We start from the raw sequence: 13172 nt of genomic DNA on the forward strand, positions 1-13172 counted from the left end.
ACAGCCACAGGAAAGGAAGACCCAGAGTTACCTCTGCTGCAGTGGGAAAGTTCATTAGAGTTACCAGCCTCAGAAATTGTAGCCCAAATAAATGCTTCACAGAGTCCAAGTAACAGACACATCTCAACAGCAACTGTTCAGAGGAGACTGTGAATCAGGCCTTCTTGGTCGAATTGCTGCAAAGAAACTACTACTAAAGGACACCAATAAAAAGAAGAGACTTCCTTGGGCCAAGAAACACAAGCAATGGACATTAGACCAGTGGAAATCTGTCCTTTGGTCTGATGAGTCCAAATTGAGATTTTGAGTTCCAACCACCGTGTCTTTGTGAGACGCAGAGTAGGTGAACGGATGAACTCCGCATGTGTGGTTACCACTGTGAAGCATGGAGGAGGTGTGATGGCGTAGGGGTGCTTTGCTGGTGACACTGTCTGTGATTTATTTAGAATTCAAGGCACACTTAACCAGCATGGCTACCACAGCATTCTGCAGTGATATGCCATCCCACCTGGTTTGCGCTTAGTGGAACTATCATTTGTTTTTCAACAGGACAATGACCCCAAAGACACCTTCAGCCTGTGTAAGGGCAATTTGACCAAGAAGGAGAGTGATGGAGTGCTGCATCAGATGACATGGCCTCCACAATCACCCGACCTCAACCCAGTTGAGATGGTTTGGGATAATTTGGACAGCATAGTGAAGGAAAAGCAGCCAACAAGTGCTCAGCCTATGGGGGAACTACTTCAAGACTGTTAAAAAGCATTCAGGTGAAGCTGGTTGAGAGAATGAGAATGAGTGTGCAAAGCTGTCATCAAGGCCAAGAGTGGCTACTTTGAAGGATCTAACATCTTAAATATATTTTGATTTGTTTAATACTTTTTTGGTTACTACATTACTCCACACGTCTTACTTCACAGATTTGATGTCTTAACTATTATTCTATAATGTAGAACATAGTAAAAATAAAGAAAACCCCTTGAATGAGTAGGTGTGTCCAAACTTCTGACTAGTACTGTATGTCTAAGTGTTTATTTCATTGTGGGAAAACTACACTGAACAAAACCATAAAATGCAACATGCACTTATTATTAGGATTTTACTGAGTTACAGATCATAAAAGGAAATCAGTCAATTGAAATAAATTAATTGACTCGGAATACAGATATGCATCTGTTGATCAGACACGGAGTAAAAAAATAAGTTAAAAAAAGGTATGGGCGTGGATCAGAAAACCAGTCAGTATCTGGTGTGACCACCTCACGCAGCGCAACACATCTCCTTCGCATAGAGTTGATCAGGCTGTTGATTGTGGCCTGTGGAATGTTGTCCCACTACTCTTCAATGGCTGTGAGAAGTTGAGGAATATTGGCGGGAACTGGAACACACTTTCGTACAAGTCGATCCAGAGCATCCGAAACATGCTCAATAGGTGACATGTCTGGTGAGTATCCTTGCGACATGGGGCTGTGCATTATCATGCTGAAACATGAGGTGATGGCGGCGGATGAATGGAACGACAATGGGCCTCATGATCCTGTTATGGTAAATCTGTGCATTCAAATTGCCATCGCAATTGTGTTTGTTGTCCGTAGCTTATTCCAGCCCATACCATAACCCCACCGCCACAATAGGGTACTCTGTTCACAACGTTGACATCAGCAAACCGCTCGCCCACACTACGCCATACACGCTTGTCTGCTATCTGCTCTGTACAACTCAAACTGGTATTCATCCAGTGTGCCAGTGGCCATCGAAGGTAAGCATTTGCCCATTGAAGTTTGTTACGATGCTAAACTGCAGTCAGGTCAAGACCCTTGTGAGGAGGCTGGTGGCTGGTCTCAGACGATCCCGCAGACGACGAATCCGGATGTGGAGTTCCTGGGCTAGCGCGGTTACACATGGCCTGCGGTTGTGAGATCGGTTGGAAGTACTGCCATATTCTCTAAAACAATGTTGGAGATGGCTTATGGTAGAGAAATTAACATTCAATTCTATGGCAAAAACTCTGGTGGAGATTCCTGTAGTCAGCATGCCTATTACACATCCCCTCAAAACTTGAGACATCTGTGGCACTGTGTTGTGACAAAACTGCACATTTTAGAGTGGTCTTTTATTGTCCCCAGCACAAGGTGAACCTGTGTAATGATCATGCTGTTTAATCAGCTTCTTGATATGCCAGACCTGTCAGGTGAATGGATTATCTTGGTAAAGGAGAAATGCAACAAATGTGTTCACAACATTTGTGAGAAATAAGCTTTTTGTGTGTATGGAAAATGTGGGGATCTTTTATTTTAGCTTAGGGAACATGCATTTACATATACTTTTCAGTATAAATGAAATCTTAAAAAAAAAAAAAATTTAGTTGCGGCAGCCGATGCTCGTTCTATTGGCTGCGGTGTTCACCTGTTTTGCTGGCTTTGGAGACCAAAGGTAGGAAATCCTTTGACGTGTAAAAGCCTTGTTCGATCGTCAGCTCCTCAAATATTTGATGTCTGTTAGCCTGTGGAAGACCTGGTGACAAAACGGCACAGAAGTAAAGCAACGGAGTTGAGAATTTTTTTTTTGCAACAAATTAACAAATGGCAAAGACAGAATAACGTACATTTCTGAAAGTTTAATGCCCTTACAGAAAAAACACATGACTTTCATGTGATCACATATGATATTATGTGAAGTTAATGTGATAACATGTGACAGCATGTAAAAGCAACATGAGATAACATGAAACTACATATGTGAAAAGATGATCTCATTCGAAATAAATGTGACAACATGGGGATGGAAAATGTCTACATTTTTCACATGTGAATCTGCAATTCCACATGAGAGGTGAAAAGATGGTATTTTCCTCAACATAATGAACTCTAAATGTAACACATGGTTTCCCATGTGAACAACTGACCTCGCATGTGAAAAAATGGGAATGAAATTATATGGGGGTTTTAAAGTAAGTGGTACGCTGTTCAGATAAAATTGTGTCAAACAAATCTTTTGACATTTGACATTATCACTTTTCAAAATGACCACAACTGTGATTTGAACTCAACCGCTCATCTTTCTGCTGTTCTGACTATTCTGTCATCATTGATTTCCTTTACTTATTTCCGCAATTTGAGGGTTTTCTGTATAGTTGTCTAATGTTGTCTAATATTATTCTGTTTTAATGTTACTCCTGAATCACTGTGATGAATATACATGTGTATTTTTAAGTAAAGTAAATATCAGTTTTGTTAAGTCCAACTATCCTTTTCTCTCACTCCTCTTGTCTACTGGTGACACTTTCTACAATCCTATGGAAGGCAGAGCTCTCCATTTTTAATTTATTTTATCAAGAGTCAGTTAAGAACAAATTCTTATTTACAATGACGGCCTACACCGGCCAACCCGGGCAACGCTGGGCCAATTGTGCTCCGCCCTTTGGGACTCCCAATCACGGCCGATTGTGACACAGCTGGGATTTGAACCAGGGTGTCTGTAGTGAGATGCAGTGCCTTAGACCGCTGCACCACTTGGGAGCCCCGCTACTGTCATGTCAATCCAGTGAAAAACTACACTGGACAGAAACGGTTTTGTATTGGTTCCATTGTGTTGAGTACTGAGTTCTAAACCTTGACCTACAATTATCACTGTGATATATTTTACAGGGACAATAATAATCTATGCCTTAGAAATACCTGACAAAGCCTCTATTTTACCACAAGCAATCATGTCACATTGATATGAACAAGGCTCAGATCTAACACAATAGTCGAAACTGAGACTTGCTGGCTGCGTTTAAACATATATTTTCCCACTAATTGGTCTTTTGACGAATCAGATCAGCTCTTTTGTCCAAAAATGGTCAAAATAACAGAATTGGGCTGCTTGTGTAAATGCAGCCACTGAGAAGAATTGGAAAGTGACACACTGAAATAATATAGCAATAACCTTTTTGGAGCAATATTGTAACATTAACTATATCAGTATGTTGGTATATATTTATATTAACCAACTTGTTAAAATGCATGGCTCCTAATGGGGATATTACTGTATATCACGGCTGAGAGCTCATTAAATATGGATATGAATTGCTGAGTAATGGTGACTGGGAGGGTAAATTGTGACACATAGCAGAGTAGTTTTATAACAGTGTTTAAAAATGCAAGGTTACAGTATATGAAACAATGGACACATTCCACTAAGAAAGACAAGTGAGTAGTGTCCCTCATTTCTAGGAGAAGGCTTTTAAGTTTAAAGCTTTTGGGGCAGCCAATTCGGCAGCAGTAGTAATCCAAAGAAATTAGACACCGGCAACTGCTCTAATACTACAAACATACAGTATCTCTATAAGTAGTTAAACTTCTTTGGATTAATTAACAGTATATGTGCCAAACAAACAAAATAGCATTTGTGATCAATACAAACAAAATACTATAGCACCATTATTGAAACCACTATATGCAGCTAAACAACCTCAGGGACGAGTTTTCAAAGTTACAGGACATTACCTTTAACTTCTTGGTGACTGGGGGCAGTTTTGAGTAGCTTGGATGAATAAGGAGCCCAGAGTAAACTGCCTGCTACTGCCATAAAAGCTAGAATATGCATATAATTAGTATATTTGGATAGAAAACACTGAAGTTTCTAAAACTGTTTGAATGATGTCTGTGAGTATAACAGAACTCATATGGCAGACGAAAACCTGAGAAAAATCCAACCAGGAAGTGGGAAATTTGAGTTTTGTAGGTTTTCAACTCAAAGCCTATCGAAGATACAGTGGGATATTGGTCATGTTGCACTTCCTAAGGCTTCCACTAGATGTCAACAGTCTTAAGAACCTGGTTTGATGCTTCTACTGTGAAGTGGGGCCGAATGAGAGGGGATAAAGCCAGGTGTCTGGCAGATTGCCACGAGCTCGTGGCACGCGGTGATGTGAAAGTTAGCTTGCGTTCCATTGCTTTTCTACAGACAAAGGAATTCTCCGGTTGGAACATTATTGAACATTTATGATAAAAACATCCTAAAGGTTGATTCTATACTTTGTTTGACATGTTTCTACGACCTGTAATATAACTTTTTTGACTTTTCATCCGACCTTTCGGATGGACTTGCACCCGTGTTTGGATATGTTTACCAAACGCCCTAACAAAAGGAGCTATTTGGACAGAAATGATAAACTTTATCGAACAAATCATAACATTTATTGTGGAACTGGTATTCCTGGGAGTGCATTCTGATAAAGATAATCAAAGTTAAGTGAATATTTATAATGTTGACTGCACAATGGCGGATATCTTTTTGGCTTGTTTGGTCTCTGAGCGCCGTACTCAGATTATTGCATGGTATGCTTTTTCCGTAAAGTTTAAAGAAAAATCTGACACAGCGGTTGCATTAAGGAGAAGTTTATCTAAAGTTCCATCTGTAATAATTGTATCTTTTATCAATGTTTATTCTGAGTATTTCTGTAAATTGATGTGGCTTCTCTGCAAAATCACTGCATGTTTTGGAACTACTGAACATAAAATACGATTTTTGACTTGTTAAGGATAGGGGGCAGTATTCCCCCTTTGGATGAATTGCGTGCCCATAGTGAACTGCATCAAAATCTGTCCTAAATTGCTAATATATGCATATTATAATTAATATTGGATAGAAAACACTCTGAAGTTTCTAAAACCGTTTGAATTATGTCTGTGAGTATAACAGAACTCACAGGGCAGGCAATCTTGCAAACTAGTTTTGAAATCCTGAAATTTGGGGCAACTTTGACGTCAACAGTCCCCTCCCTTCCCAACAAGTTATGGATCTGGAAACACTTCCTATGTCTTCCACTAGATGTCCTCATTCAGTAGAAAGTGTAATGGAGCATTTGCTGTGAACTTTGACCTAATGGGAAGGAAAGTGCGACAGTGTCGCAAAAGATTCATGTGCTTGAAGGTGCGTATGCGTTTGGAGTGCTTCGTCTGTTCCAATCAGCCCGAGATGAACTAGGATTGCCCGGTTGGAATGCTATTCGTTTTGTACGTTTATAACATCCTGAAGATTGATTCTGCACTTAGTTTGACCAGTTTCGTCGACCTGTAATATGTAATTTGGAAGTTTTGATGCAAAATTATCCTGGACCAGAAGTCATTTTTTGTGCATTTGAGCTGAAAGTGGTAGCAGATGCTGCTACATGGACACTAGAATTGAACATTATGAAACAAAACGATGTATTGTTGAAGTAGGACACCTTGCACTACATTCTGATCGAAGACCATCAAAGGTAAGGGAATATTTATGTTGTAATTTTGTATTTCTGTTGACTCCAACATAGCGGAGAAATATTGTTACGTCTGTCTCAGATTATTGCAATGTTAGGCTTTTTCCGTAACGTTAAAAAAAGTGACACAGCGGTTGCATTAAGAACCAATGTATCTTTTTAATTATATGTAGAACATGTATCTTTAGTCAAAGTTTATGATGAGTATTTCTGTTATCTGGCGTAGCTTTCTATAATTCTTCCGGACATTTTGGAGAATTTTCTGAACATGGCGTCAATGTAAACCAAGATTTATGGATATAAAATGCATATTATCGAACAAAACATAAATGTACTGTGTAACATGTCATATGACTGTCATCTGATGAAGATTTTCAAGAGGTTAGTGAATGATTTTTATTTTTAATCGTGCTTTTGTCATTTTATCTTTTGTGGTACAAAATGGCTAGGTATTCTCTTTGTTTTGGTGGTGGTCTAACATAAATATATGCTGTGTTTTCGCGGCAAAACATTTTAAAAATCTGACACGCTGGGTAGATGAACAATGTGTTTATCTTTCATTTGAGGTATTGGACTTGTTAATGTGTGGAGGTTAAATATTTCTAAGAATATTTTTGCATTCCCTGCGCCACCGTTTCAGCTGAACGGGGGGGAGTAGTTCCTGTAGGGGAACCCATAGGCTTAACTTAAGGAGAAGTTTATCTAATGTTCCATCTGTAATAGTTGTATCTTTTATCAATGTTTATTCTGAGTATTTCTGTAAATTGATGTGGTTTCTCTGCAAAATCACTGCATGTTTTGGAACTACTGAACATAAAATATGATTTTTGGATATAAATATGCACTTTATCAAACAAAACACACATGTATTGTGTAACATGAAATCCTATGAGTGTCATCTGATGAAGATCATCAAAGGTTAGTGATTAATTTGATCTATATTTCTGCTTTTTGGGACTCCTCTATTTGGCTGGAAAAATGGCTGGGTTTTCTGTGACTTGGTGGTGACCTAACAATCGTTTGTGGTGCTTTTCGCTGTAAAGCCTTTTTGAAATCAGACACTGTGGCTGGATTAATGAGAATGTTATCTTTAAAATGGTGTAAAATACTTGTATGCTTGAGGAATTTTAATTGAGATTTTTGTTGTTTTGAATTTGGCGCCCTGCACTTTCACTGGCTGTTGGCGGGATGGGACGCTACTGTCCCAAATATGCCAGAGAGGTTAAACCTATTCATCTGGGTTTAAACTGACCCTCTCCAAACCCCTCACAGCAGTGTTACTATACCTGACTATAAAGTCCTTTTTGTAAGTATTCAGACCCCTTGACGTTTTCCAATACTTAACAGCCGCATTCTAAAATGTATTTAAAAATAATCATAATTCTCAGCAATCTATACAAAATACCCCATAATGACAAATCAAAAACAAGTTTGTAAAAATGTTAGCAAATGCATTAAAAATAAAAAATTTACAATAGTATTCAGACCTTAACTCAGTACTTTGTTGAAGCACCTTTGGTAGCGATTACAGCCTCAAGTCTTCTTGGGCACACCTGTATTTGGGGAGTTTCTCCCATTCTTCTCTGCAGAAGAGCTCCATCAGGTTGGATGGGGATCAGTCACTGCACAGCTATTTTTAGGTCTATCCAGAGATGTTCAATCGGCTTCAAGTCCGGGCTCTGGCTGGGCCACTCAATAGAAATTCAGACTTGTCCCGAAGCCACTCCTGCATTGTCTTGGCTGTCTGCTTAAGGTCGTTGTCCAGTTGGAAGGTGAACCTTCGTCCCAGTCTGAGATCCTGAGTGTTCTGGAGCAGGCTTTCATCAAGGATCTCTCTGTACATTGCTACGTTCATCTTTCCCTCGATCCTGACTAGTCTCCCAGTCCATGCCGCTGAAAAACATCCCCACAACATGATGCTGCCACCACCATGCTTCACCGTTGGGATGGTGCCCGAATTCCTCCGGATGTGATGCTTGGTATTAAGGCCAAAGAGTTCAATCTTGGTTTCATCACACCAGAGAATCTTGTTTCTCATGGCCTTTCTAATCGACCTGGCCGGGGTGTCCTGGAAGGATATTGATCTCATCCCGTCAGTAGAGGATGCCTGGATATTTTTTTTAAATTCCTTCCTAACAATCTTAAATAAACATGCCCCATTCAAGAAAATTAGAACCAGGAACAGATATAGCCCTTGGTTCTCCCCAGACCTGACTGCCCTTAACCAACACAAAAACATCCTATGGCGTTCTGCATTAGCATCGAACAGCCCCCGTGATATGCAGCTGTTCAGGGAAGCTAGAAACCGTTATACACAGGCAGTTAGAAAAGCCAAGGCTAGCTTTTTCAAGCAGAAATTTGCTTCCTGCAACACTAACTCTAAAAAGTTCTGGGACACTGTAAAGTCCATGGAGAATAAGAACACCTCCTCCCAGCTGCCCACTGCACTGAAGATAGGAAACACTGTCACCACTGATAAATCCATCATAATTGAGAATTTCAATAAGCATTTTTCTACGGCTGGCCATGCTTTCCACCTGGCAACTCCTACCCCGGTCAACAGCACTGCACCCCCAACAGCAACTCGCCCAAGCCTTCCCCATTTCTCCTTCTCCCAAATCCATTCAGCTGAAGTTCTGAAAGAGCTGAAAATCTGACCCCTACAAATCAGCCGGGCTAGACAATCTGGACCCTTTCTTTCTAAAATTATCTGCCGAAATTGTTGCCACCCCTATTACTAGCCTGTTCAACCTCTCTTTCGTGTCATCTGAGATTCCCAAAGATTGGAAAGCAGCTGCGGTCATCCCCTCTTCAAAGGGGGGACACTCTTGACCCAAACTGCTACAGACCTATATCTATCCTACCATGCCTTTCTAAGGTCTTCGAAAGCCAAGTCAACAAACAGATTACCGACCATTTTGAATCTCACCATACCTTCTCTGCTATGCAATCTGGTTTCAGAGCTGGTCATGGGTGCACCTCAGCCACGCTCAAGGTCCTAAACGATATCTTAACCGCCATCGATAAGAAACATTACTGTGCAGCCGTATTCATTGATCTGGCCAAGGCTTTCGACTCTGTCAACCACCACATCCTCATCGGCAGACTCGACAGCCTTGGTTTCTCAAATGATTGCCTCGCCTGGTTCACCAACTACTTCTCTGATAGAGTTCAGTGTGTCAAATCGGTCTGCTGTCCGGACCTCTGGCAGTCTCTATGGGGGTGCCACAGGGTTCAATTCTTGGACCGACTCTCTTCTCTGTATACATCAATGAGGTCGCTCTTGCTGCTGGTGAGTCTCTGATCCACCTCTACGCAGACGACACCATTCTGTATACTTCCGGCCCTTCTTTGGACACTGTGTTAACAACCCTCCAGGCAAGCTTCAATGCCATACAACTCTCCTTCGTGGCCTCCAATTGCTCTTAAATACAAGTAAAACTAAATGCATGCTCTTCAACCGATCGCTACCTGCACCTACCCGCCTGTCCAACATCACTACTCTGGACGGCTCTGACTTAGAATACGTGGACAACTACAAATACTTAGGTGTCTGGTTAGACTGTAAACTCTCCTTCCAGACCCATATCAAACATCTCCAATCCAAAGTTAAATCTAGAATTGGCTTCCTATTTCGCAACAAAGCATCCTTCACTCATGCTGCCAAACATACCCTTGTAAAATTGACCATCCTACCAATCCTCGACTTTGGCGATGTCATTTACAAAATAGCCTCCAATACCCTACTCAACAAATTGGATGCAGTCTATCACAGTGCTATCCGTTTTGTCACCAAAGCCCCATATACTACCCACCATTGCGACCTGTACGCTCCGTTGGCTGGCCCTCGCTTCATACTCTCGCCAAACCCACTGGCTCCATGTCATCTACAAGACCCTGGTATCTCAGACTGGTCACCATAGCATCTCCCACCTGTAGCACACGCTCCAGCAGGTATATCTCTAGTCACCCCCAAAACCAATTCTTTCTTTGGCCGCCTCTCCTTCCAGTTCTCTGCTGCCAATGACTGGAACGAACTACAAAAATCTCTTAAATTGGAAACACTTATCTCCCTCACTAGCTTTAAGCACCAACTGTCAGAGCATCTTACAGATTACTGCACCTGTACATAGCCCACCTATAATTTAGCCCAACAACTACCTCTTTCCAAACTGTATTTAATTAATTAATTTATTTTGCTCCTTTGCACCCCATTATTTTTATTTCTACTTTGCACATTCTTCCATTGCAAAACTACCATTCCAGTGTTTTACTTGCTATATTGTATTTACTTTGCCACCATGGCCTTTTTTGCCTTTACCTCCCTTCTCACCTAATTTGCTCACATTGTATATAGACTTGTTTTTTTTTTTTTTGTTTTTTTACTGTATTATTGACTGTATGTTTGTTTTACTCCATGTGTAACTCTGTGTCGTTGTATGTGTCGAACTGCTTTGCTTTATCTTGGCCAGGTCGCAATTGTAAATGAGAATTTGTTCTCAACTTGCTTACCTGGTTAAATAAAGGTGAAATAAATAAAAAATAAAATGGTCAGAGAGTCCTTCGGGTGCCTTTTGGCAAACTCAAAGCAGGCTGTCATGTGCCTTTTACTGAGGAGTGCTGGAGTGCTGCAGAGATGGTTGTCCTTTTGGAAGATTCTCCCATCTCCACTGTAAGAGTGACCATCGGGTTCCTGGTCACCTCCTGGCCCTTCTCCCCATTTGCTCAGTTAGGAAGAGTCTTGGTGGTTCCAAACTTCTTCTATTGAAGTATGATGGAGGCCACCATTTTCTTCGATAAATTCAAAGCTGCAGAAATGTTTTGGCACTCTTCCCCAGATCTGTACCTCGACACAATCCTGTCTCGGAGCTCTACGGACAATTCCTTCGACCTCATGGCTTGGGTTTTGCTTTGACATCCACTGTCAACTGAGAGATGTTATATAGACAAGTGTGTGCATTTCCAAATCATGTCCAATCAATTGAATTTACCACAGGTGGACTCTAATTTGTAAAAACAGCTCAAGGGTTTGACAACGTACTGTATCTAAATAAGTAACGTTATTTTTTATACATTTATTAAAATGTCTAAAAACCTGTTTTCACTTCGTCATTATGGGTTTTGTTAAAATTTCTAAAAACCTGTTTTCACTTCGTCATTATGGGGTTTGTGTATAGATTGATGATCTGAATACTTTTCGAATGCACTGTATAGACATCGTTAGTATTCAATACCAAATCAAAGCACGTGAACAAAAAGCCCTTGCAGTAGACGATCATGACAAAGTGGATTGTAAGTCATGTGGCTCTATTTGCCACGTATTTCATCTAATTTCCCTTCTCCTCTATCGGTTTCTCTCTTCCTCTCTCACTCCCTCGGCAGGCCATCCATGTACAGTGGAGTGAACCCTACCCCTTTTTCATATTAAGAATATAATATGATATAGAATACATCCTCTGTTGCAGATGTTTTCATTCGCTGCCGGGCCCTCCTCTCATGAATCAAACCTTATCAGTTGCCATCCGACTAGAGAAAGAGAGGGACAGAGAGAGAGGGGAACACAGAAGGAGAAAGAGAGCGAGAGACAGAAAGTGAGAGAGAGAGAGAGAGAGAGAGAGAGAGAGAGAGAGAGAGAGAAGGAAAAATACAAAAAAGGAAGGGACAAGGGGGAGAAGGAGAAGGAACGGAGTGCACATTCACTCCCTGACCTCGTTCACCCTTATGATGATCAAGCACCAAGGACAGATTGTTAAATAATGCAGCGGCACACTAAGTACATTAAGATTTAACATAAATCAAGACCTCTGAAGCCATAACTGCCCTCTGTACTGGGATCCATTAACCTTGTCACTGGGAGAAAGGGACACATCCAGAGAGAGAATATGGACGCTTCCGTCACACCTTATGGTAGCCATTGGTACTCACATAGATAAGCCTTATGCTGGACTCATAGTGAGACATAATAATTCACACGCAGTAAAGGGTACCATTTCCAAAGATAAATTGGTAGTGCTATACATTTGTTGTGGAAGAGAGGAGTTTCTATATACAAATATACATTCAATCAAATGTTATTAATTATGTCAAGTTTTCCTTCTGATGCGAATTCATTGACAACTTGACGTTGACTCCCTGATCGAAAATCAGCCCCAATCGGCATCGTCCTGTCTACTGTCCAACAACATCAGCTATTGACTTTCCAATGTTTTCAAATCAAACGCTGTCTTTAAAAATGATCAGAACCCTTTGAAACCATTCAAAACTACTTCTATCACTTTCCCTGCTTGTTCTTTTCTTTACATCAACTTATTTCTTCCACCCCTCTTTTCAAGATGTGCCAATCCAATCAATGGACGGTCCGTTCATCTGTCTTTCCAGCCTTTCAGCAATATGCAGAACAGCTGCTGTCTTTAAAAACACCAAAGAAGGGATGGAATTTTCCGTAAACCAGAGAAATCAAAGGAGAACCAAGACAATTGAGCCTCACCACCACAGATCACATTGTAGAGCGGAGGATAAAGGGTTAATCCACTGTTTAAACCAAATGAACCTTTGAGCTGGCTTCCTAAGCTTATAGCTCAGAAACAATGCCCTTATCTCTCTCCCTCAACCTGCCTTTCGTTCAGCATACTGCCAGGGAGAAATTAGCATGTCAATCATGTCGGAGGATGACATTTAAAAAGCCTGTAAAGGACTAGTATGAAATCACAGAAATTAATTGCAAACACACTTCCGCTTGAATTTTTCATAGGGAATTGAAATTCCTTTACATCCTTTTGTGAGGAAAAGGAGAAAAAAAAATCCCAAAATAGTTTTAAATAAACGACTCGTCGTAATTAGGGAGTCCACTATCAAATGACTCTGAGCATTTTGAAACAATGAATTATAGGAGTCTTTTTTATTCTGTCTTAGTTCAGTAAAACCAAACAAA

The 13172-nt window shown here is 40.6% G+C and overlaps 1 protein-coding gene across 1 annotated transcript in view; it reads right to left on the reverse strand.

The window, feature by feature from the left end:
- Window positions 1–13172, reverse strand: part of LOC115105060 (dihydropyrimidine dehydrogenase [NADP(+)]-like) — a 206812-nt gene that overhangs the window by 132843 nt on the left and 60797 nt on the right. Inside the window, exon 9 of the mRNA XM_065006803.1 lies at window positions 2404–2511. Within this exon, the coding sequence (XP_064862875.1) occupies window positions 2404–2511 (108 nt within the window). The remainder of the gene's footprint in view (window positions 1–2403; window positions 2512–13172) is intronic.

This window comes from Oncorhynchus nerka, linkage group LG22, assembly GCF_034236695.1.
Source record: "Oncorhynchus nerka isolate Pitt River linkage group LG22, Oner_Uvic_2.0, whole genome shotgun sequence".
Classification (NCBI taxonomy): Eukaryota; Metazoa; Chordata; class Actinopteri; order Salmoniformes; family Salmonidae; genus Oncorhynchus; species Oncorhynchus nerka.